The 25,910-nt window shown below is 45.1% G+C and overlaps 2 protein-coding genes and 2 pseudogenes across 3 annotated transcripts; 1 reads left to right on the top strand and 3 right to left on the bottom strand.

Moving 5' to 3' along the window:
• Window positions 1–7: 7 nt before the first annotated feature.
• Window positions 8–3,139, bottom strand: LOC117856658 (amidase 1). The gene is made up of 9 exons (XM_034739010.2): window positions 2,862–3,139; window positions 2,627–2,779; window positions 2,376–2,500; window positions 2,077–2,202; window positions 1,700–1,885; window positions 1,448–1,595; window positions 926–1,094; window positions 668–802; window positions 8–565 (listed from the first exon to the last, which is right to left on the bottom strand). The coding sequence occupies exons 1-9, from the start codon at window positions 2,984–2,986 to the stop codon at window positions 404–406; spliced, it is 1,329 nt and encodes a 442-aa protein (XP_034594901.1). The 5' UTR covers window positions 2,987–3,139; the 3' UTR covers window positions 8–403.
• Window positions 3,140–3,280: 141 nt separating this feature from the next.
• Window positions 3,281–7,445, bottom strand: LOC117856657 (sugar transporter ERD6-like 5). Of its 2 annotated transcripts, XM_034739008.2 has the most exons (18): window positions 7,150–7,444; window positions 6,877–6,939; window positions 6,691–6,780; window positions 6,461–6,520; window positions 6,297–6,362; window positions 6,156–6,221; window positions 5,986–6,061; window positions 5,709–5,773; window positions 5,032–5,124; window positions 4,855–4,935; window positions 4,688–4,772; window positions 4,522–4,568; window positions 4,381–4,443; window positions 4,251–4,310; window positions 4,097–4,150; window positions 3,927–3,986; window positions 3,692–3,806; window positions 3,281–3,560 (listed from the first exon to the last, which is right to left on the bottom strand). In XM_034739008.2, the coding sequence occupies exons 1-18, from the start codon at window positions 7,318–7,320 to the stop codon at window positions 3,421–3,423; spliced, it is 1,455 nt and encodes a 484-aa protein (XP_034594899.1). In that variant the 5' UTR covers window positions 7,321–7,444; the 3' UTR covers window positions 3,281–3,420. The 2 variants fall into 2 exon arrangements, with proteins under 2 accessions (XP_034594899.1, XP_034594900.1); XM_034739009.1 differs by lacking the exon at window positions 6,297–6,362 and having other exon boundaries at window positions 7,150–7,445.
• A 134-nt stretch (window positions 7,446–7,579) lies between these two features.
• On the bottom strand, window positions 7,580–12,193 carry LOC117856661 (sugar transporter ERD6-like 5; annotated as a pseudogene).
• A 4,517-nt stretch (window positions 12,194–16,710) lies between these two features.
• On the top strand, window positions 16,711–25,802 carry LOC140222708 (uncharacterized; annotated as a pseudogene).
• Window positions 25,803–25,910: the final 108 nt, after the last annotated feature.

Below are 25,910 nucleotides of genomic sequence, written 5' to 3'. Positions count from 1 at the left end.
AGAGACGAAAAAAAAGGGAAGTAATTTTTGTGTGTACAACAAACAATAGCATCCCAGATAACCATTGAAGCTAGCATCCCCAATCCAGGGATTTGGCTATCTAAACTAGTCAACTAGACAAGCAAACCATTTGCGAAAGGAGGCTTGAATCTCTTCTAGGGTTCTTCCTTTGGTTTCCGGCACCAACCGCTCCACAAACACAACTGTGAGCCCACAGAATGCTTGCAAAGAAGAAGAATGTGCCTGCATTGCGCATTCCGTCACCCAGGTGTACAGAAATATATCATTAGAAGCTGCATACATATGAGATTTTGTTGGCATCAATGTTTATGCTGATGCTACTGCTTTATTAACCAAAATTCACTTCCGCTTGTTTCCATATGGTTGAATTATGACTGATGGCTCAGGAAGAGGAGTCTGATGAGCTCCATGCTTTCTTGCTCTCCTCTTTGAGCGCCTCATACAGCTCCTCAGCCACACTCAGGAGGAACCTGTCCGCGCCATGGCGTGCCACGAGAGAGACCGACACTGGAACGCCATCGCGCACGCCAAGAGGAATGCTCAACTGTATCCCATGCCCAGCACAAACACCAATCAATCGGTGACAATAAAATTGTGGTATCTGAATTGCATGATCAGTTGCAATCGAGGTTCAGCAGCTCTATACCTGGCAAAACCCAGACAGTCCAGCGATTGCAAGAAGTGAAAATGCTCTTGCCCGGAAGTTTTCCAGCGCAGCAGCTTCCGTGCGCAGCTTTGGTGGAGAACCAGGAACTGTTGGGATCACAAGGATTCCATCATCCTACAGATGAAAAATAAGTCAGCAAGAGATCACAAAGAACACAGCAATGTTAATGATTATCTGCACTTCTGTTTGATTTAAAACTGCAGCAGGTGCAGAGGAACTCTCTGAATTCTGAAGTACCTTGACAAGAGCATCAAGTGCAGCCTTGAATTCAGTCCTCAGAACATGAAACTCCTCCATGGGTCCAGCTTCTGATGTAATGGCCCCGTGTACCCGCTCTCGGATGCCTGGGCCTAGGTTAGGCTTTACAGTGTTGACCCATTCTGCATGATTGGCTTTGAATTCGGACCTGAAACAGATATTCACATTGTTCCTCCTCACCCATGATGGGTAACTCTAGATCGTGAGGAAAGAAAAAACCATACTGATTAACAAATTTTCAACTGTTGAAATGGCACCAAACTATTCCCCTGTCAGGCCCATCTTCTGAATTACTCCCTCCAGTCATAAAAGAATAATCCTAAATGATGCCTGTTCATATCTTATTCAGTATGTGTTATTGGACGGAGTGCTATTTAATTATGAAGAAGGTGGGCTAGAGCAAGGTTTTTGTATTTTACTATTTTTGGTAAAACAATATTTAGAATTACTAGCAACTTCAAGAACTATTATTGCTTAGTCTGAATAAGTTGTAAGTGAAACCTTTGGAGGCATCCCACGACATATGAAATGGCAGATAGAGCAGGTACAGAAGGTGATTCGCTTTTCGAGAAGTCGCTAATGAACTTCCCAATTGTCGGAACATTGTTGGAGACGAATTCACCGAGGTTCCTATTATCTACTGCATCACCTGTGACAATAAAGGCATTCGCAGCAGATAAGATCTATTATCTTTAATGGAAACAGAGTAATTTTAAGGCTTAAGCTAGTATATGAGTTCATAGTATTACTTACTACCAAATCTCTTAGCTATTGAGGCATTGAGAACCTGATATGTTTGGTCCCTCAAAGAGCCTAAGATTTCAAAACAGTCCTTGGGAATTGTAAATTGAGTTGGTTGCTTGATAGTGTTGTCAGCAGGTAGCGGCAACAACACATTGCTTACACGAGATAACGTAGAGATATCTCTAGCAAACCACCCTGTACAACGTGATTTGAATAATTATAAATATCAGCATCATTCTGAACACTAACAGTAAATACTGCATTTGTTTTGCAAAAACAAAAAAAGTAGTACATTAAGTTACTAATTTTCATAAAGGCCAGACAGCAATGGGACATGAAACTTGAAGTGATGAACAGAGGAAAAAAAAGGAGGAATATCTACCCACCAACAGTATCAAACATCTGCGACATTGGAACGACATTTTCTGTCGAAACCAATCCATGGGAAGGCCTGAGTCCAAATATGCCACAGTAGGCAGCAGGTACCCTAACACTGCCACCGGTGTCCGTGCCTATATAACATTATCACACAATGGGAAAGTATAGAAAAAAATACTTTGTTGATACTGAGAAAAACGAACAATTCTTTCCTCAAAAAAAGAATAAATAGGAATTAGTCCCTAAAAAGAAGAATATCCAAGAACTGTGAAACTACAGGAGAGCAAAAGGCTGGGCAGGGATTGACCTAAAGAGAAGTCGACAAGCTTTGCGGCGACCGCGGCCGCTGATCCACTGGAGGATCCTCCAGGAACTCTGTCGGGAGCGCAGGGATTAGTTGGCGTGCCATAATGCGCGTTCTCCCCATCGATGCTGTGGAAATCGGGCTGAATTTTAGCGGCCTGATCAAACTGATGGATTTCCAACTGCAACTGCAACTCTGCAAGATACTGTAATCTGAAATGGGTCCCGGTTTCAGGTGGAGGCACGGGCGATCACCTGCAGCCCATCTCGTCCATGATGGTCTTGCCGACGCCGGTGGCGCCGGCGGCCAGCGCGGCCAGGACGACGGGGGAGGTGGCGCCGGCGGGGCCATGCGTCCTCGCCCAGTCCGGGTTGCCGAACCCGGTGACGCGGCCGCTGACGTCGAAGCTGCAGCAAGACAACACGTATGGCTTCAGTCGTTGACAATCAAATTTGGAGATCGACAGAGAAGAAGGGGACACTTGATCACATGTCCTTGATGGCGAAGGTGAGGCCGTGCAACGGGAGCTTCTCCGTCTGCTGAGATTGCGGAGGCAGCAGCTCGAATCTCTCCATGAAGGCGCCGTAGTCTCCGCCCTCCAGCTCCGTCGCCATGCCTTCCCCTCGCCCTTCTCGGTTCCCGCCCACCACTGATAATGATGGATTGTGGAAAATCTCGTACAGTTGAAATGCTGAATTTTCCTTGCCTCGCACATTCAACGGGGTCCATGGACTAAACCCCAGGAGCAAGAAGTAATAGAGAAGTGGACCAAAAAAAAAAATCCCTAAAAAATCAGACTGCAACAAAGAGGATACGTACCAATGTTCATTTTTTTTTTCAAAGAAAAGGGAAGTAGGACGTGTATTCTACTACTATTCTCTTTTGGGTGGTAGAAAGTAGAAACGAGATTAAAGCCAGAATCGGTGGCACGCACTTTGCAATACAGTATGCATTATATCTGTTATTGGAAAAACATGATATGCAACCTCCTATGTGTCTACAAACAACAGCATTCCAGATATTTGGCTATCTAAACTAGACAAGCAAATCATTTCTGAAAGGGTCCCGTTAAGGACGAGTTCATGGAGGCTTGAATCTCTTCTAGGGTTCTTCCTTTGGTTTCCGGCACTAGCCGCTCCACAAACACGACCGTGAGGCCACAGACTGTTGCAAAGATGAAGAACGTGCCTGCATTCCGGACATGGTATATACATAAATACATGGTCAGAAGTTGTAGATATATGAAATTTTGGTGGCATCGATGTTTGTGCTGATGCTACCACTTTGGCCAAAATTATCTTCTGAATGCCTTAACTTACCATAAGAGTTCCACACCAGGAGAAAGTTGAAGGCGTACGAGATGATCCATGAGCCGAGCCAGCTTACTAGGGTCACAAGGCTTCCTGCTGCTCCTTTCATGTTTATGGGAAAGATCTGCATGTCCAGTCCAGTGGTGAATATAGACAAATTCATTTTATACTCTCGAGTCTACCGTTCTGAATATTTTGTTTTCGACAGAAATGTCCTGTGTCTATACTTATGGCAGGATGGTACCTCTGACATTATAACCCATGGTATTCCCCCCATGCCTAGTGAAAAGGATCCTGTGAAAATCTGGTTTGCAAATAACAAAATTCTTCAGAACAACAGTTTTGTGTATGTCTGTGTGTGAGAGACAGGCTCTCTGCAGGTAAACAGAAAAATAGACAATAAATAGTATGTACCAGAATGCCTGCCAAAGCCAGCAATATGTTCAGGTCCTTTCCCCAGTGATGTTCCTGCTCCAGATAGAGAAAAATAATAGCAACTCATTGCGCTGACGAATTGCAAGTTGTTGACCTTCTTATCATGATGAAATCATTTTCAGAAAATTCAAACCTTCGCTAAGAATGACAAACCAACTAGTAGGCAACCCAGGCATGTTCCAGCTGCAGAGACCTGAAATATTGCACCATACATATTACTGTGGTCGTAACTCATTATTAACTCTGAGCATATCTTTTTTTACCATCAAAAGTGGCCTCCTTCCAGCCTTGTCCATTAGAAGTACCCCTAATCCCGTCATCGGAATCTGCAGATTTAAAATCTAGTCATACACATAAATTCAGTAAGAAGCACGTGAGCTGGGTAGGGTCTTTGTTAAAGAGACCTGGACAGCAACCATAGCAAGCATTCCTGTGTTTCCTGATGAGAAACCTGATTTGATCATGAGTACTTAGTAATTAGTATAATACGCAAGAGCAATCCATTGTAAAAATTCTCCTCATGACCAAAACAAGTTTATGTGAGTTAAGAAATAGGTTATCATTCATTACCGGCTGAAACAAATATTTCACTGGCATAGAAGCAAATGGCATTCACTCCCCCAAACTGTTGAAGGACCATTAGCCCAACTCCAACCTGACCGCAGACCTGATGTGTCAGGAAACAGCAGAAACATGTTCCTTCCTAATAGGCAGAAAGGCATATTAAAGATACTTACTGTAACAGCACGAATATAAGCCTTTTGAAACAGGTCCAACATCTTTGACTCTGGTAAGTGCTGAAGCTTTTCTGTAAAATCCTGAATACCAAGTTTACAGAATCATCAAAAGCTTTGTTTAATGCATGCTTAAGTCGAATGTTTATATTTATTCTCAAGCTGTCAAGCACTTCATACTTTGATTTCTAATGCTTCATCAGATATATCAGTTCCCTTTCCCCTTAGCTTCTGCAATGCTGCCTCAAATGCACCTGGATGTCCAAACCTTGCCTGAGATACATGATCTTTGTCAAGCATTATTCCAATTTCCAAGTGCCAAACTTGTGGGTTCTAGCTAATGATATGAATCTTAAGGAAATTATGATCAGAAAAGAGACGATTTAACACTTCTTTATTGTTTGGTCTTTATACAAAACGTGCTAAGGCATGGTGGCGAAAAAAAAAATACAAACCTTACCATAACTGCTGATTTCTAAGTGTATGCTAAGAGCTAAATATTTATATGTAAAGGTTCAAATATGCTTCCTTGCTTATGATCCTTGTCTGATGTTTACATGAGTGTACTCCCATGATCAATATTAAGAAATGCCTGATTCTGTTTGTCAATGTCATCTTTAGTTCTAAACTTGTAATAAGAGAGGTATTTTTCAAATTTTTTTTTGAACGAATGGGCACGAGACGGTGCCTATTTCATTGATAGAGTAGATTATTACAGTAGTGTTTCATAATATGTTACGCTTACATGATTACTCTCTAGATGAAAAGGTCGCTAAAGCTTTTGCCGGTATTTTTCAAAAAGGATGTGGAACTAAAAAAATAATCAAACTATCAGTACTTCAAATAAAGCTACTAACCAGCCATCTGGGGGATTCAGGAGTCACAAGAAGGCCAACCAATTGCAGCAAACATGGTGCCACTCCTATAACAGGTAAGTTAAAATTCGTACATGATGATATGCATTAAAATTGTTGGTACACTCGTGCATGAATCATGATGTAGATACAGTTAAGAAAAAAAAGGTACACTAAAAATCAGCGCAATACCAGCCTCTGATACATTGATACCTAATCTACACCCTATTCTCATTGTGCACGAACGGTAAAAAAAGGTACACCCAAGCAAGATATTTACCAATGATTGCCAAGGTACGCCAAGTGATAAAGGTCCCCAAAACATACGCCAGCGATGCCCCACAACAGATCATAAACTGCATAAATAGGGGAGCTCTTTTCTTAAGATAAACCTCTGAACAATTAGCGATGAACTCTCCCTTAATTAAGTACAGTGAGTACAGTACAAACCTGGTTTACAGTTGCGAACCCTCCTCTAAGATTCTTTGGTGTTATCTCTGATATATAGACTGGAACCTGTTCAGATTCTGCAAAGTTCAGACTGAATTCGTCCAGAAAGGTAACAAGATGGAGTATCTTTATTGTAATCACCACATATGAAAGAAGGCCAATTCCACATCCAATTGAGAGCCTTCCAATGTCAAGCCACCAAAAATTCTACGGAGAATACACGAATCACAGTATTGCACTATACATTGTACTAGAAGGCATTAAAGAGCACACTAGAGTAGAAATGTGTAGGAGAGGGGGCAAACCTGGGAAAAGGTTATCAGGAGATATCCAAGAATGCAGAGAAGATCTGATATTGCCATTGCCTGCATGCCGCAAAACCCAAGAAGTCAAGCACAACTTCGTCAGTCAGAGCACAGTGAAGAACTTGAGATCATATGAATGATCTCTCTGCTGGCTGTCTGACTTTGGTACATGCCAAATGCGGCGGTGCAGCAAGCTCAATCAGCAGGATCGAATTGGGATCAACACTTACGAATCTTCGACCGACACGGTCTGCCACGGTGCCACTGACAATAGCTCCTAGCATTGCTCCAATCGTTAGTATGGAGCCAAAGACAGAGTACTGCATATGAGCATGATAAGAGTAAGTTGCAGGGGACACTACCCAGTGTTCAGTTGTGCTTGTCAACAAGACGAGCAATCTAATACAGGAGGGTACCTCGGCTAAGGAAAGGTCGAGATCACGCATGATGCCCGGCTGGGAAGGCGACGAGTAGCCCACCTGCAGCACGCAAGAAATCGAAATTAACTTCCCCCGGTCCGTGATTATTGATGATTTCACCCTTCAAAAAAATCACTAACAATTTACCAGAATAAACCCACTACTAATTCTTTCTTGGTCATAATTTTCTAACAGCTTTGCTACCTACTCCACACAGGCGGCAAATTTGCAGCGTTCAGTAGTAGCCACTACAGAGGAAGAGCTGATTACCGAGATGCCGAACTCGAAGGATCCGGCGACTGCGACGGCAGTGCTGGCGACCACCACCGCAATCGAAGAGGAAGGGGAGGGAGACGAAGCTCCCTGACGGCCATCACCGCTGCTTCCGGCCGCCGCCGTGGCCAGGAGAGGCTTCTGGGCTTCTTGATCCTCATGCTCCATCGGGGCGGCCTGGGTTCTCCCCCTCAGTCGGCCGTCCCTCTTGGCTCTTGCCTCTTGGTATGGTGTGTTTGGAGCTGAGCTGACGACTTGACGAGGACGACCGGCGCCCGGGCGGTGGATCGGTCCAGTCCACCAGTGACCAATGTATTGACATGTGCAGACACTTGTCTGTTTCTTCTTCCCATGTCTTTTCTTTGTCATTTTCTTTGGTTTCGCTTTCATCTCGCGCATTACGGTCTCCTTAGTCGCCGATTTTATTAACGCTGATGGGAATCTTTTGTGTGGTTAAATAGGCCATGGCGAAAACTGGGCAAATAAAAAAAATCGAGGGGCATTCATTCTGTTCGCCACAACGACGACTCAACGAGGTCGTATTATTTATCCGAGGAAGTTCGCTCTGACATGCCCTGTTTGGCTGCATGTAATCCAAATACATTCAGTTCAGTGACACCATTCTTTATTATTTTTTTTTGAAAAGAGAAGGTTTCACCATTCGTTAACGTTTCATCAGTTCCCAAAGGCCCAGGGCACCCTGTTTGGCAACTTTGGCTCATTGGCTGCATGTAATCCAGTGTGCATGTGTTATTGGGGCAAAATGTCATGTACAATAATTTTATCCCTGATAATGACTGAAACTAAACATCCTACAAATAGTATCAAGGGAACCAGCTATTTCAGATAAAGAAAAAGGAGAATTATTTGTGAAAGGGCGTCAAGGACGAGTTCAAGGAGGCCTGAATCTCCTCTAAGGTTCTTCCTTTAGTTTCTGGCACTAAGCGCTCCACAAATACGACTGTGAGCCCACAGATGGTTGCGAAGATGAAGAATGTGCCTGCATCGTCCAAGGTATATACAGACATACATCAGCATACAATTGGACCAAAATTCTGCTTGGTGCCTTAACTTACCGTAAGTGCTCCATGTCATGAGAAAGTTGAAGGCGTACGAGACGATCCATGAACCGAGCCAGTTTACTAAGGTCACCAGGCTTCCTGCTGATCCTTTCATGTTTATGGGAAAGATCTGCATGATCAGTGAAGAATGTAGTAAAATTCATTTCTATTACAGGAATTCTTTTGAGCCTATTAGTTCTGAATATTTTGTTTTGGTTAGTCATCTCATGTTTCTTCTAGTTACAGTAGAAAATGTACCTCTGACATTATAACCCATGGTATCCCCCCATGCCCAGTGAAAAGGATCCAATGAAAACCTGGTTGCAAACAGCAAAAAACTTAACAATAGCTCCAAGTGTGTCTGTGAGAGAGACCTCTTTTCCAGTAACGGAGAATACAGTCATACAGAACAGCAGTCGAAGTAGCAGTATGTACCAGAAGGCCAGCCAAAGCGAGCACGTTCAAGTCCCATTTCCCAGTGCTGTTCCTGGAACAGAAATACCACTGGTTGAGCCTAAGAATGGCAATTTGTCGACCTCCTTACAATGACGCGATCGATATTAGAAATTCCAAACCTTAGATAAGAATGACAAACCAATTAGTAGGCATCCCAAGCATGTCCCAGCTGCAGAGACCTGAAAGATTGCAGCATAAATATCATAATTCGTTACTGACTTTCAAATTTCAAGTATAATTAGTTTACCATCAAAAGTGGCCTCCTTCCAGCCTTGTCCATCGGAAGCACCCCTAATCCAATCATCAGAATCTGAAAACTCAAAACTCTAGTCATATGTCTGAATTCAGTTAGAAGCACATGAGCTGGCTAGGGGCTTGATGAAGTGACCTGTACAACGGCCATGGCGACCGTTCCTGTGTTTCCTGACGAGAAACCTGATTCATATCAGGAGTGTTAGACTGTTAGTGTAGTACCCCTGTGTGATCCGTGGTAAACATTTCTCTTCTGATAACAGAACAAGTGCAGGTGATTTAAGGCAATAAGTTGTCATTGTTCCTTACCGGCCGAAACAAATACTCCACTGGCATAGAAGAGAATGCCATTGACTCCCCCAAGCTGTTGAAGGACCATTAGCCCAACTCCAACCTGACCATGGAACTAATCGTTAGAAACAACAGAAAGATGTTCCTTTTATGAAGAACGACATATTTTAAAGATACTCACTATAACTGCATGAAGGTAATCCTTCTGAAACAGGTCCAGCATCTTTGACTTTGGTAGGCGCTGAAGCTTTTCTGTGAAAACCTGTATATGTGGATTATATAATTAATAAGACCATGAAGTAGTACGGTGAGTTGAAGGATTGTTTTTAACTCCAGCATTTTCATACTTTTATTTCTGAGGCCTCTTCAGAGATATCAGTTCCCTGTCCCCTTAGCTTTTGAAGTTCTGCCACAAACGCACCTGGGTGTCCAGAACTAGCCTGAAATACTTCATTTTTCTATCAGATTTCATTCTGAGAAGAGCCTTTAGTTATCGAATATAGAGCTTAGAGCAAAGCAACCATAATTATAAGAAGATCCAAATCTAAAATTCTCAATTGGTATATTTGCAAATTTTATCATAACTTCTTCTAAAATTAGGCCTGGAGCTGAAATTTTTTTATTTAATTAATTGAAAGTTCAAAGTATGTTCCCTTGCATATGATCCTCATGTGATGTTCAAATGAGTGACCCAGTGACCATCTTAAGTCTGTCAATGCCACCCAAAACTAGTCTCTTCTAATAAGAGAGATTTTGTCAACTACAAATGGGATCGAAGTGGAAATAAAGATTAATCAAGTATTATTAGTTGAAAGGCAACTTACAAGCCATCTGGGGATTCAGGAATCACAGGAAGGCCAAGCAGCTGCAATAAACATGGTGCCACTCCTACAAGAGAAAAAGTAGCACTTTCATTCATGTGTAACAGTATTTCATAATTTGCATAAATTGGAAGCAGATACTTTTAGGAAAATAAAGGTCAATTAAAATTGGTCTGATTTAGACCTAGTAAAATGTATTCTCATTTTATAGGTATTGTAGATAGGTACATCCAAACAAACTACTTTACCAACAATTGCTAAGGTACGCCAGTTGATAAAGGTCCCAAGAACAAAGGCAAGCGACCCTCCACAGCATATCATAAACTGCATGAACGGAGGAGTTTGTTTTTTCTTTTTCTTTGAGATAAAGCTAACTCTGAACAACCAGTATTAAAGTCTACCTTGATTGAGTTCAGTACAAACCTGGTTTACAGTTGCAAAGCCTCCTTTAAGGTTCTTTGGTGTTATCTCTGATACAACAAAGTTTCAAACTGATTTTATTAAAAAAAGTAACAAGGTGGAGTTGTTTATTGTAATCACCACATATGAAAGAAGACCAATTCCACATCCAATTAACACCCTTCCAATGTCAAGGCACCAATAATTCTACAGAAAGATATGTGAAACCCACCTATTAGATGAACTACGAAATAAAAGATAAAAAAAACGAGGAGTGGAGTGGAACCTGGGAAAAGGCTATCAAGAGATATCCAAGAGCGCAGATAACATCTGATATTGCCATTGCCTGCGCGCCGCGACGTTCAGAACGTTATGCGCAAATCGGTCGGTCAAAGAGAGCATATATACAAAGGAAACACTCTGGCTCGCTCTTTGGCTGGGTACAAGGTGAAGTTTGCTGGTGCAGTTTGCTCAGTTCTAGCAGGATGGGGGAATGCCGTAATGGGTGGGATTAACACGTACCCCTCTTCGACCGGCCCGGTCTGCTATGGAGCCACTGACAATGGCGCCCAGCATTGCTCCGATGGTCAGGATCGAGCCAAAGACAGAGTACTGCATGCGATGTGCACATGAGAAGATTAGCATATCTTGTTACGAGGTGCTTAATTAAAGAGTGAGCTCAGCTATATATGCCACCAAGATGAAGCATCGTTTACAGGAGAATACCTCAGCTAAGGAGAGGTGGAGATCACGCATGATGCCCAGCAGAGACGGCGATGAGTAGCCGATCTGCAGCAAGGAAGCCGAAATCAAACGTCAAAATTTGCGAGAAAAATGTGAAAAGGGGCAACAGGAAAAGATCACAAATAAACGCAGGGCTTACCGACAATCCGAACTCGAAGGACCCGGCGACGGCGACGGCAGTGCTGCCAACGACCACCGCGATCGAAGATGATGATGCGCTGCCACGGCTGTTACCGCCGCTGCCACCGGCCACCCTTACCAAGAGAGGCTTCCCGGCTGCGTCCCGTCCCTCCGGCTCCATCGGACCGACCATGCATGGGTTCGTCCCACGTCTGTCCCTTGCTTGGTTTTGTTCGGAGGAGAGCTGCTCTGAGCGTGACCAGTGGACGGCAGCGGCTGGCCGGGCGGATCGGTCCAGCGGGTCAGTGAGTGACCATAAAACTTGCTGCGTCCGGTCATGCAGCTCATGCTGATGCTTGTCTTGTTCCTCTCTCATCCTTTCTTTGTCATCTGCTCTCGATCATCCATCCCTTGCAAATTCGGTTAAATGGTGGATGGAAACAATCTTGGGCTTGTTTGGCATAGGAAATAAGATCACTTTGCAAAATTGCAATCCAAACATCCACTTTGTCTGCTCAGTCAGTCAGTCCCCGTACAAATCTTCGAGTCGTTTCACCCTCTCAGCAACTGATTTTGGCATGTGCTTCTTCAACCTTCCACCGAGCAGTCGAGCACCAATGCACCATTGTTCATCTCGTTGCATGCTAAGACCTTGTGAAACTGCACTACTGCAGCAATTACCTGCCAAGCAGGGAAGAATCACGATTTATGGCATCTGGAGGCGCAAGGGAAGGTGCGCGGCAGCGTGGAAGAGGCGAAGAGACGGGTTGGGCATTTGATCGAGCAGTTGGTGCGCAATGAGGGCTTGTGGTAGGATAATTGATTGGCATCGGCATCGAGAATACGGTCCCGCTCGCCGAAATCTATTTACATACAACGAAAGGAGCTCGTTTGGAGCCTCCTCGTGAATTCTGACCTCACGTGGGAGCCACAATTTATTTACATATACTAAAGGAGTTGGTTTTTGAGCCTCCTCGTGAATTCTAACCTCACGTGAGGGGCCACAATCTATTTACATAATACTATATTAAAGGAGCTGATTTTGGAGCCTCCTCGTGAATATGAGACCCATGTAGGACCCACGTAGTGTTCAGGTGGGATCCATACATTGCCCACGTACTCTTTAGTGGGACTCAAACATTGTTTAGTGAGACTCAGGTACTCTTGAGAGGATCCCATGATCTTTTTAAAAAAAATTATTAATGATGTTTTTTCTATTATTTACATTTATATTTATATTGTATGGAAAGTATAAAATATATTTAATTATTTCTATGTATAAAAGTAATAAACAAGCTTTGTATGCTAAGTTCACATGCGGTAGTCCTACTATTTTTTTGAATTTTATTTTTGCTTTGTAAATTCACAAAATATAATTGAATTATTCATTCATTACTAATTTTATCTTTTACCCATACAAAAAAAATTAATGTAAGTCAATCCTACCCATACAAAAAAAATTAATGTAAGTCAATCCGTTAGCTATATCTACTGGTTCATGAGCCTCATGGGATCCAATGTAGGGTGCTAAGTTTTTTTTCTTTTTGATTTTTTTACAATTTGACGTTATACGTGATATTTTTACCTATCTTTTTAACATTTCTCCTGAAACAAACATAATTTTGCAAGATCTAATTTAATTATATATAGCAAATTCGGTCTTCAACTTTTTATCTAAATTAAAGATCAATGTAAAATTTACTAAATATCTAAGAAAATTTGGAGTTAATATAGGTTCCAATATTGATCAATTAAATTTTTGAATCTATTTTGATTGTTTTGCTAATATTGATATTTTGAATCAATATCTTTGATAAAGACGGTGCGTCAATCTGACTAGTTGAACTGATCAGTGTGCTACTTCCTTCGGCACCGGGCTGCGTGTGGCAGGAGCGGATGCCACCACTGACGCTGAGGTCGCCCTACCTGCCCGACTTTTTTTTTTATTTTGGCCCTTTTCACAAAAAAATTTCACAAATAGACCCCTGGAGAAACCAATTCAAAAAATGGACCCTTAGCTTGGCGCCAAGCTATCCAAGGTCCCTCCCACGTGCCTCCGACGTGGCGCCGACCCCCTGACGTGGCGCGTGAGGCTTGGCGCCAAGATCTATGGCGCCAAGCCTTGGCGCCACCATCGCTGGCGCGAAGCCTTGGCGCCATAGATATCTATGGCGCCAAGCCTCGGCGCCAGGATTCCTTTCCTTTTGCGCGTCCATTTGCATTCTTGTCGTTTCAAATCGCGCCGCCGCCGCCTCGGAGTCCGCCGCCACCGCCACCGCCCGGCGCCCCGCCCGAAGGCGCGCGCCCCGTCGCCCGGCGCCCGCCCGGCCGAAGGCCGCCCGGCAGCCGGAGCCGCCCCGGCCGACGCCCCCCCGTCCGGTGGCCGCCCGCCCGAAGGCCCCGCGCCCGCGCCCGGCCGAAGGCCGCCCGGCAGCCGGAGCCGCCCCGGCCGACGCCCCCCGCGCGGGCCCCCGCGGCCACGTCCCCCCGTCCGGTGGCCGCCCGCCTGGAGGCCCTTGCCCGCGGCCGCCCCGCGCCCGCCATTGTCCGGAGGCCGCCCGCCCCTCAGCCCGGACGCCCGCGGCCGCCCCCACCGGTGGTCCACGGCCCGTCACCCGCGCCCTCCACGGCCGGAGGTCGTCTGACCCCCGCTCGGTGCCCGCCCCCACGCCTTGCCGCCGGTGTTCATCAGTGAGGTAAAACTTTAAGAAGAGTTATAGTTAACTAGATAAAATAGTTAGATAGATAAATTAGAATTAGATTGTTAGGTAGAATTTAGATAGGTAGGTAGAATTGGTAGATGAAATTGTTAGATATGTAAATTAGAATAGTTAGGTAGAATTGTTAGATATGAAAGTTTATCTTTATGAATTGCAATGATAGAAAGATTAGAGGATACTCATGACACTATTTAACTAGATGCATGTCCAATTTTCTTTACGTAGTTAGATGTATAGTTAGTTACATAGTAAACTAGTTATTTAGTTAAGTAGTTGTATAGTTAAGTACATAGGTACATATTAGGTGACATAGTTAGTTAGTTGTATGACATAGTTAGTTAGTTGTATTTAGTAGTTAGTAGGCAATTGATACTATCTCATTTTATACTAGAGATCTTGTACTTAGAATGTTTGATTTATTATGGACTAAATGAATTATGCGTCGTTATATTGATATACTAGATGGAGAACGTAGTGAGCATATATCACGGATGCACCGTGGAAAGGGATGAATATGGATATGTTAAGTTTGTTGCCATGCAGTGCGAGGTTGTCATATTTGATGAGAAACCCTCGTTTAGTGAGTTGCTTGCAAGGGCTCGGGAGGAGTTATATTGTCATGAAGATGATGAAATCACAGTCGAGGGCATACTTCACCTAGGTTCCCCTCTCAACCTTCAAAGGAAGATGGTCCCAATTCGGTGTGCAGGCCAGTGGGAAAAATATGTGAGGATGGTTATGAATGGTCATTCCCCAAGTGTTGAAGTGGTTGTTCGTCGGGTGGGAGTTGATCCAAATCCTCGTCGGTTTTCCCGACCAATGGGTCAACGGGCACACTTCGATCCTCCCGTCCCAGAACCTGTTATTCCCGATGCTGAATCTGCCCCTAATGAAGTAGTTGGACATGGTTGTCGGATTGTTGATGATGTGACGGACTCTTCTAATGAGTTCCTTTTCACTCAGAATGATTCGAGTAAGTGTCTTACCAGTTTCTGCGTTGAGAGGTAATCCCATTCGTTCCATCAATTTATTCTTTACTCATATTTGTACTTGATGGCACAGGAGATATTCCAGAAAATATGGATGTGCCTCTAGTTGATGCGCAAGTGCAATGTGGAGATGGATTGCGTGGCTCCAATAGTGTTGAAATTTTGAATGATGAAGATGCATACGAGATGGGAGTGGATCTTGATTCTGATGATGATCGTCCTGTTGGAGAGATGACAGAGAGTGATATTGAGATGTTCAGACATATCTTCCCTGGACGTCGTGATCCGATAGTTCATGAGTTTAGCGATCTTATTCTTTCCGATCAGGTGTTTGCAGAAGGACGTGATGATGAGCTCCTAGAAGCTCCTGAAGCTAGTCCTAGTATGGTTATTGAGGAGGGAAGGGTATTTAAGGACCTTCCCACATTGAAGAGGTGGTTACAAGCTTTTGCGGTGATACGGAAGAGATCGTACAAAGTGTTGCATTCATATGCGGAGCGCCGTTACACAGTTGTGTGTGACAAGGAACAATGCCCATGGAGGGTTTGTGCAAGGAAGCAAAATATCATCGGGAAATGGAAGATCACAAAAGTTGTCGGTCCACACAATTGTGCTGACCATGAGCTTACAGTGAGACATCCGCAGCTAACATCTACCCTCATTGCGAAGCGGTTGATGGGAATATTGAAGGAACAACCCAACATGAAAGTTAGAACAATTATCAGAACTGTTGAGGAGATTTATGGAGGTTATGTGATAACCTATGGTAAAGCTTGGAGGGCTAAGCAGCGAGCGTGGAAGATGATATATGGGGATTGGGAGTCTGGGTACGAGCAGCTGCCAGTGCTTTTTAATGCAATAAAAGCGGTGAATCCAGGCATGCATTATGAGTACATCCTAAAGCCAAATGCTTGGAAGGATGGGAGGCAGATATTCGGACGTGCGTTCTGGTGCTTCCCTCAGTCTGTGGAAGCCTTTAGGCACTGTTGTTCTGTTTTCTCTATTGATGGTATGTTTTTGATTGGCAAATACAGGGGCACACTTCTTATAGCCATATCTTGTGACGCGAACAATATGCTGGTTCCTTTGGCATTTGCATTGGTTGAGAGGGAGAACAATGACAGTTGGGGATGATTCTTAAGACTAGTCCGGATACATGTGGTTGGTCCTGGCAGGGAGGTTGGCGTCATATCCGATAGGCATCAGGGCATACTTCATGCTATGCAAGAGCAGATAGAGGGCTATGCACCTTTGCATCATCGTTGGTGCACTCGGCACCTTGCGGAGAACCTTCTTCGGAAGGATAGTGTGAAGGATAATTTTGATCTGTTTCAAGTTGCTGCTCGTCAGCTTGAGGACTATTACTTTCAGCGCAAATTGGAGCAGGTCAGGACCGCAACAAATGCAGAAGGTAGATAATGGCTCGCTGGTTTGATGAGAGATTTGGATAAGTGGACTAGATCTCACGACGCCGGTGGTTGGAGGTACGAGTTTCAGTGCAGTAACATGGCCGAGTCATTCAATAAGTTGTTATTGGGGATACGTGGTATGCCTGTGAATGCTATCGTTGAATTCACCTTCTACAGGCTTGTTGTGTGGTTCAATGAAAGACACGCAAAAGTAGAAGCGTTGCAGATTGCTGGGGAGAGATGGGCTGAAAAACCAAACAGACATCTCAGCATTGCAAATGAAAGGGCTTCCACACATGAGGTGCAATGTTTTGATCTCGGCACAGGTACTTATCAGGTCGAGCATAGGGGCGGGACAACGTCTGACGGCGAGATCCGAGAGTCGAGGATACATGTGGTAGTCCTCCGAGATTTCAAGTGCACTTGTGGTAGGCCAAGGCAGTACCACTTCGTATGTTCTCATTTGGTGGAAGCAGCTAGGCATCGCAATTTTGATATCGAGAGGATGATACCTCATGAGTTCAGCGTAGACACCCTTGTGCGGACATGGAGCCCCCTCTTCGTGCCTTTCCGGGATCCTAGAGAGTGGCCTCCATATGATGGGCCAAAATATGTTGCGGATCCTGCATACCGTTGGAACAAACGTGGAACAAGGAAGCGGACGAGGCATAACATGACTATGGATCAGGTATCCGGAAGAACGAGGCGTGGTAGAGCAACACCATTTCTTGCTGATCCAGAACAGAACGAGTGCGGCAAGTGCGGTAGATTGGGCCATAATTCACGCACTTGCCGTTGGCAGATTAGTGAGGTGCGACTAGTAGCTCTTTTCATTACTTCATATGTGTTTTATTCATACAAGTTGTGTTTCTACATCTCTAACTTCATGATTCATTGTTTACTAATCTTACTTGTTTTTGCCTTTTTGTAGGATGGCGCACTTCCACCTACTAGACCAGGCGTACAACCAGACCCACCGAGGTCGTCTCATAGCAGCAGGGCAGGTAATAATCTACAATTCATGATTCAAGTTTTGCAAGCGTCCATGTCTTGTTTCCTAAGAAATGTCTGACTCGGTTTGTTTGCATGCAGGTCCTTCTGCTCCTTCGTTCTAGAGCCCATGATGGGTTTTTGGCGCTGTAGTACGACGATCGCTACACTCCTTTACTAGAGATGGCGGGCCTAGATGTCATCTCGTATCAGGTTCATCGTGGGATGCCCAAGTTCAACTCAGCGGCTATAACTGCGTTGGTTGACAGGTACTACTTTATTTCTATTACCTCCGTTCATATTCAATTTATTATGTCCTTACATGTTAACAAGTAATAATGCTGCAAAATGTAGGTGGCAGCCCGAGACTCACAGCTTTCACCTGCCGTTCGGAGAGATGACAGTGACCTTACAGGACTGTCAGAAGATGCTGGGTCTGTCGATTCGCGGCCACGCAGTGACTGGACCTTGCGTCTCAGAGGGTTGGAGAGCATGAGTGGCAGCCTTCCTTGGGCGAGAGGTTGAGGAGCAAGGGACTCGCACATCTGGAGTGTTAATCTCCTGGCTGCGGGAACACTTCGGCCAGTGCCCCCAGGACGCGGATGCGGAGACAGTTTGGCACTACTGCATGGCGTGGATCCTGCACCTGTTTGCCTGCGTTCTTTTCCCAGACGCTACAGGTGACACTGCGTCTTGGATGTGGATCCACTGCCTCACTGACTGGCACCAGGCACGTCTTTACAGTTGGGGATCAGCTGTGCTGTGTTTTCTATACCGGCAGCTGTGCGAGGCGTGCCGTCGGACTTCGGGCTCCGCGTCAGTTGGTGGGTGTGTCTACCTATTGCAGTTATGGATGTGGGCCCGTCTTCCTGTTGGTTGTCCCGAGATTATGCCGCGTCGACCGTGGTTCCCAGGTGAGATGCCGAGACGGCAGCCGACATGGGCATATATTTGGGATCAGGTTAAGGTTAGCCATACGAGGTTGGACCGCGCGTACCTGGATTACATCAACGAGATAGACGCGCTCACGGCTCATAGTGTAAGTCAATTTTTTTTAACATGCTTTGTAATCTTTTAGTATAACAACTAACATCTTGTTTTGTCATGTTGCAGGTAAATTGGCAGCCTTACGAAGGAGAGGACGCACTTCCTTTAACCCTTAGCTTCGTGTGTGGGTTGGACGACGATCTTTATAGGATGAAGTGCCCTCTCATATGCTTCTATGCTGTCGAGTACCACCTGCCGGATCGAGTAGCACGGTAGTTTGGGATGAGGCAGATTTGGCCACCACCGGCGACCTCGACTAGTGTGGAGCTACACAAGTAAGTCTTTTCGTATTTGAATTATTTCAATACCATTACCTAAATATTGCCTAGCAGTAACATGTAACGTGACGTGCAACGTGGATCGTAAGAAGAAACGGAAGGTCTCTGAGTGGGCCGCGTTCCACCAGGCATACATTGACGATTGGGAGAACTTCGATGAAAACGTGGACGAGAACAACGAGCCGCACACACACAGTGAGTACAGGCAATACCAGACTTGGTACTAAGGTGCGACGCGTCACAGGCTGAGGGCAGCGTGGACGGAAGATGACTACGCCGACATCCACTCATCCGACGATGAAGACATGGTGTACGATCAGAGTACTCGTGCTGGAAGGCAGGTGGAGGCAGGACCAATCCTGGATAGGATGGTAAGACAATTGCTTCACTTTTCTACGTTCTATGTTAAGTTACTTAGAGATTTAGTTAGTTAGATAATGACTTAGTAACCATTTGACTTAATCATTTAGTCATTTAGTGACTTAGTGTGTAAGTAAGTTAATGACTTAATCATTTATTGCTTTAGTGACTTAGTCATTTGTTGCAGGGCCGTACCCTCCAAAGCTCGGTTAGAGATATAGAGCATTTCCGTCCTAGAGTTACGGACCTCGAGACGCGGAGCTTCCTAGAGGTAAGTCTTAAATTTTGTTACTTTCTAATACTTTATTAATACGTTACATTCTTCTTTCGTGTAGCTAGTTTTTACTACTGCAGCGACTGTCAAATCGGCTTCGCCGTGCCGCTGCTCGTTGTGGTTGCAGGACTGCCACGACGCGAGACGTGCACGTTCCATCCCTACGTGAAGGAGGCGTCGGTACGTCTAGCCAAGGCCCCTTAGGTTCGAAATCAATTGCATCCGAGGATGAGGACAACGACGATGACGACGATGAGCAGAGGGCTGAGGAGCTTGGCCCGTCTCAGCTCCAGGAGGCTCCCTTGACTCAGCCTACATAGGTTGTAGGCACTAGACTACGTCGTCCATGTTTTCCTTACACTCCAGGCACCGACGCCCTTGGTCACAAGGGTAAGGGTAAGACTAAGAGGCAGTGACGGTTCTTATTGCGAACTTTGTATTATATGGACTATTTGTATATATGGACTTTCATTCTGAACTATTGTGCATTCTATTATGAATGTGTCATATGCTTGTGTCATATGCTTCTATGCTTGTATGTTTGTATTTATGTTCACTATTCATCTCGTAATTTTGTATGGATTGCATCAAAAAGTAGGGAAAATTCTGCTGAATTTTCGCTAACAAGTACCCTTTTTATTTTCTACGGAAATTTCACTAGACTACAACTTCGAAATGCATTACATCGCAAAATAAACATAGGTCGTCTACAAATTACGTGTCCATACTTAAAGTGCATTATTACATGACAACATAATAAAAGTCTCACCGTAGAAAATATTGTTCATAAATAAACCATAGAACTAGAACCTAAATATGGCTACTGAGTGCAACGAGGCCACTTTCCCTTCCTTAAGGCATCGGGATTCTCCTCAACCGCTGCTTTCGCTCGGCATGCCCGCTCAAGCTTCTTCTCTCTCTCCTCCCTGTTCGCAGCAACCCGTCTCCTTTCCTCCTCTTCCTTGTGCTCCTTTTCCGCAGCCTCCTCTATGAGTCTCTTCTCATACACCTCCTTCCTCTCTGCATCCCAGCGCATCTATACTCCAAAAACTCCTTGTCTTCAGGATTGATCTCAGTGTCGATCCACTGCTCAAAATCACATAGCGGTGGAGGGGTCTACAACAAATGCAATTGTTATAAAACAAAAAAATTATGGACAATAATTATAAGACAACAACAATTCCTTACCAACATGTTAATGCGGCGCGGACGAAGTGTAGGTTCAAACGCAAAGTTGGAACACATCCAATACCTCTGCCTATGCGTGGCATGTTCATCGGACTTGGCTACCTTGCAAGGATCGCCGCAAAAGCACATCGGCACTGGAACACCACTAGGCAGAGGTAATGGATCGAACGCATTTCCGGTCTTCTTGGCGCCATAACTACAATTTAGTTTATTTCGTTCTATGAATCAAACGCACTTAACAATAAACCTACAATTAAGGTTTTTTCATTTGATCCACAACAATGAGCATATAACATAACTACGTGCGCTGAGATTACCTTAGTTTCTTAGCTTTTCCACGCCTCGGCATCCTACATTTGCATGAAACCCTAAGTTCAAAAATGCAACAAATATATAGCGAATCGATGTGAAAAAAAGGTACGAGGGAGAGAGGATACCTTGCTCTTCAGGATCCACGGATCAAATGAAAGTTTCCTAAGCTACAATGTCGATTCGTAGTCTAGGGCAAAGTAGGGAGAGTAAAAACCCGAGAGAGTGGAGAAGAATGAGGAGGAACTCTCGGGCAGGAAGAAGGGTGGCGGTATATGTAGGGAGGCTTGACGCCAGGGAGGCTGGCGCCCAGGCTTGGCGCCAAGATCTATGGTGCCAAGCCTTGGCGCCATAGATCTTGTGGCGCCAAGGCTTGGCACCATAGGGCGAAGTAGGGAGAGTAAAAACCCGAGAGAGTGGAGAAGAATGAGGAGGAACTCTCGGGCAGGAAGAAGGGTGGCGGTATATGTAGGGAGGCTTGGCGCCAGGGAGGCTGGCGCCCAGGCTTGGCGCCATAGATCTTGGCGCCAAGCCTCGGCCGGATCTCTAAAAGGGGTCCCTCCGGATCCCCATTCTCGGTGCTTGACCACTGTCAATATTGAATATATCTTAACGGTGTTAATTCAAAGAATGCCTACCTATGAGCTCGAAAGCTTCGCCATCTATCGGTTCATAAAATTTACGTTTCACTTGTCAATTGCAGGTCAAATTGACTGGCACGCCTTGCACCACTCACGAGCCGATTTGAAGCCTGCACTGGAGTTAAGCAAATCTCTTAGGTCCTCGTGTGTTACCAACGCAGAGTCCGCGGTCTAGATTTTGGGTCAACAACTAATAAATTACGTAAGTTGATTATAATATTTTATAATAGTGCGTACTGTTACTTTTTTCCGTCTTTCTAAGGGCCTGTTTTCTTCCATCCATCTAAACTTTAGATGCTAAAGTTTAGCAACTTTGAGCTGCTAAATTGGAAAACACTCTTGCTAAAACTTGCTAAAGTTGAGTTGCTAAAGTTTAGATCTTTAGCAAGTTTTGGGTTGCTAAAACTTGCTAAAAGGTAGGCTGGACACCTTCTACCCCTCATTATTGTCTGGCAATCCCGCACTCCCGCACGCACCCCACCCGCATACCCCTCCCGCACTCGCTAGCGCACGCCCGCCTCCTCTGCGCTTCGCATCCACCCCCGTCCTACCCCGCATCGACCGCCGCCGCCGCAACCGCATCCACCCCCGCCGCCGCCACGCATCCGCCACCGCCGCCACGCATCGACCGCCGCCCCCCCGGAGTCCAGCCCCACCACCACCCTAGCCGCGACGCATCCACCGCCGCCGCCGCAACGCATCCACCGCCGCTGCCCATACAATCGCCCGCCGCCGGCTCGTGGAGTCTAGCCCCACCGCCGCCGGCTCCTGGAGTCCAGTACCGCCGCCGCCCCCTGGAGTCCAGGCCCGCCGCCGCCCCCCGGAGTCCAGGGCCGCCGCCGCCCTATCTTCCCCCTCCCCCCACTCCAACTCCAGATCCGCCATCCCATCGTCCCCCTCCCCCCACTCCCACCCCGGATCCGCCATCCTCGCGGCCGCAACTCCCGGATCCGCCATAGTCGCCGCCCCTGCTCCATCCCCATCCTCACCGCAACCGCCAACTCCCCTTACCCCATCCCCACCGCAACAGCTCCGAGCAATGGCCGGATACCGTGATTGGGTATCGCAGGGTGCTTCATCCTCGGTGGCCCCTTCGTTCCCTAATCCTACTTCCATTCCCGATCCAGATGAGTTGGAGTTCCTGTCCCAAGGCCCGTCGCGCGCTCGGGCGGCTCCATCTCTCTCGGTTGGGAGGGTTAACATGCAGGATCTTGATCTGAACTCCCAGGATGAGTCCTTCCCCTTCCTCGATGACTACACTGACATTCTGGAGTCAGGAAGAGGACACGGCGATGGTGTTCGGCTCGGCTCGTTTCAACCTCCCCGTCAGACCGATGGTGGTGTGCCAATCGGCCGGGGAAGGGGTGGCACCGCACGTGGTGGCCGCCGTGGCCGGGGAAGGCGAGGTACTGCTTCACCTTCGCCACCTTCAGGTAAAGACCTACTGAATTGGTGGTAGTTGTTGATGATTTGCAAGCTTTGCGGTTCTGATTGTTGGTGAAAATGTCATTTTCAGATGCACGTCCTCCTATCTGGCAACATCTTCGGGGGAGATTGGGACGAGGCGCAGCCTCTGCTGCCTATTCTACATCCATGAACACAGAGGATGTTGAACAATTGGACGAGGAAACTGGGGACGATCATCATGTAAGCGTCCTGTCCTCACTGTGCAGTGTGCATCTCCATGTTTTGTGAATTCTATTTATGTTTTTCATTTTCTGGTAGAACAAATGTCATAGAGCAAACTGGAGCGAATTAAACACATGAATTTTTTGCGAATTAGCTGTGGAACAAATCCGTATAGGAAATGCAACAGGTGGGGTGGTCAATTCTAGAGGTTTCAAGGAAATAGCTGCCAAATTCGCGGAGAGGACTAACATCAGGCATGAACCGAAGCAATTGAGAAATAGGTGGGATCAATGCAAGAAATTATATGAATTTTACGTTTTCGCGATGAAACAATCAGGTTTAGGTAGGAAAAGTAATGGAGCCATTTCAGCTGGTAAAGACTGGTGGGATAAATACTGCAAGGTAGATTTTTTTTGTTTGTGATAATTTCTTTTTGTTTTGTGCCTGGAGTACATATAGTTTCTGAATTCCTGTGTCATTCGATTGCAGTATCCAGAATGCCGTAAATTTAGCAAGTACCTACCTCACTATCTTGAGCTGCTGTATGAGATGTACCACAAAAATGTAGTTGATGGATCAACAACGACCATACCAGGAGATGTGGATGAAGATAGGCAGGAGGTACCTGAAGAATATGACTTCCAAGTGGATGAGGAGGAGTACCCTGAAGAGAGCCCTATGAGTAATGGCAGCAAAAAAAGGAGTACCAGTACAAATGATACAGCAACAAGCTCTCCAAAGAAGAGTAAAAGTCCTTTTTTCCGCATGTTCAAGGGCCTCATAGACACTATGCAAGAGGGGATCTCTGAAGATAACACTACCATGAGGGTAAAGATGGAGTTGCAGTTGAAGCAGAGGGAAATGGAACTGCAACAACAACTGAAGCAGAAGGAGCTGGAGTTGGAATTTAAAAGGCATTCTCATGACAAAGAAGAAGATGAGTTGAGAGCAAGCCTTCTATTGGCACAGGAGTGTGGAGCATCAGAAGAGTCAGAAGAGTACTTTTTTGCTATGGAGTTGTTTAGGGATAGACTCAACAGGGTAGCTTTTGGCACACTGAAGACAAAGGAAGCAAGGTTCAAATGGTTGCAAACTAAGTGTGGGAAGACCTTTGGCCGGCCATGAATTTTAGGCAACAAGTGTGCTAGTACTGTTAGAACTTTTAATAAATTTGTGTGAACTATGATTTGTGGCTTGTGTGGACAATTTGTTGAGAACTATGAATCTGTCATGTTGTGTTGCTAGTCATGTTAGAACTTTTAATAAATTTGTGGACTAATTTGTGGCTGTTTAGTTGAGAACAATTTCATGGCTGCCTTGTTGAGAACTTTTAATCCTGCCTTGTTGAGAACTATTTCATGGCTGATTTGTGGACTATTTCATTCTATCTACAGGTTGACTTATTTGACTATGTTGATGACTGGTTTCAGAAGAGGAAAAGGATAAGAAGAGAATTTGTTGCCGTTGGTGCTTTCCTCGGTATGTACTATTATGCCACACACTTGAACAGATCACAATATAGGGTCCCTACAGAATCAGGATATGAATGGGTTATCAAAACTTTAGGAAATAGATCATCTTGTTACAACATGTTCAGGATGAATAGGGATGTATTTGATAGGCTTCATAATCTCCTTGTACAGTCTTATGGATTAAAGTCTACTAGGAGAATGATATCAGTAGAGTCTTTAGCTTTATTCCTGTGGATGTGTGGTGCCCCCCAAAGCATGAGGCAAGCCGAAGACCGTTTTGTTAGGTCTACTTGCACAGTTAGTAGGAAGTTCGACAAAGTATTACACAGCATTTGCAAGCTAGCAGGGGATATCATTAGACCAGTTGACACAACATTTAGTACTGTGCATCCAAAGTTGAGATCACCACGGTTCTCTCCATACTTTGACAATTGCATTGGGGCTATAGATGGGACACACGTGCCTGTTGTTGTGCCAGCAGATAAGGCTGTCCAACATACGGGACGACATGGGTACACTAGCCAGAATATGTTAGCCATATGTGACTTCGACATGAGATTTACCTTTGTCGTCGCGGGATGGCCTGGATCGGTTCATGACATGAGAGTCTTCAAAGATGCATTGGACAAGTATGGCGATAAATTTCCACACCCCCCTGAAGGTACTTACTTCCTCTATTCCCTATCTGCACGTAGTACGAATGTTTCTGGATATATGTAACACGAGTACTTTTGATGTGCAGGGAAGTTTTATCTTGTCGACTCTGGATACGCAAACCGTACTGGGTATCTTGCCCCGTACAAGGGTACGAAATATCATCTACCAGAATTTCGAGCCGGACAAATTCCTAGAGGTAAAAAGGAGCATTTCAATTATGCACATTCATCATTAAGAAATGTCATCGAGAGGTCATTTGGGGTGTTGAAGAACAAATGGCGTATTCTGCGCGATTTACCAGCTTATCCAATGGCAAAGCAAAGTCAAATAATTATTGCTTGCATGGCAATTCATAATTTCATTAGAGAGAGTGCTATTGGTGATGTTGATTTTGAGAGTGCGGATCATGAGGAAAACGATGCTACACCTTCTGAAGGATCATCATCTCAAGCAAATGAAGGTGCTACCCAACATGAATATGAAGATCAAAGCATGAACCAGTTTCGGGATTGGATAGCCGATGGATTGTTCAAGAGGTCATAGGATCCTTTAGTTTTTGTTGTAATAATGTAATTTTTGGGATGCACAACAATTTTTTGCTTCAATAAAAAAAAATGGCTGCCAGCACCGTGGCATTCCATTTTATTGATC

This window comes from Setaria viridis, chromosome 5 (genome assembly GCF_005286985.2).
Source record: "Setaria viridis chromosome 5, Setaria_viridis_v4.0, whole genome shotgun sequence".
Lineage (NCBI taxonomy): Eukaryota > Viridiplantae > Streptophyta > Magnoliopsida > Poales > Poaceae > Setaria > Setaria viridis.
This window is presented reverse-complemented; position numbering and strand designations above follow the sequence as displayed.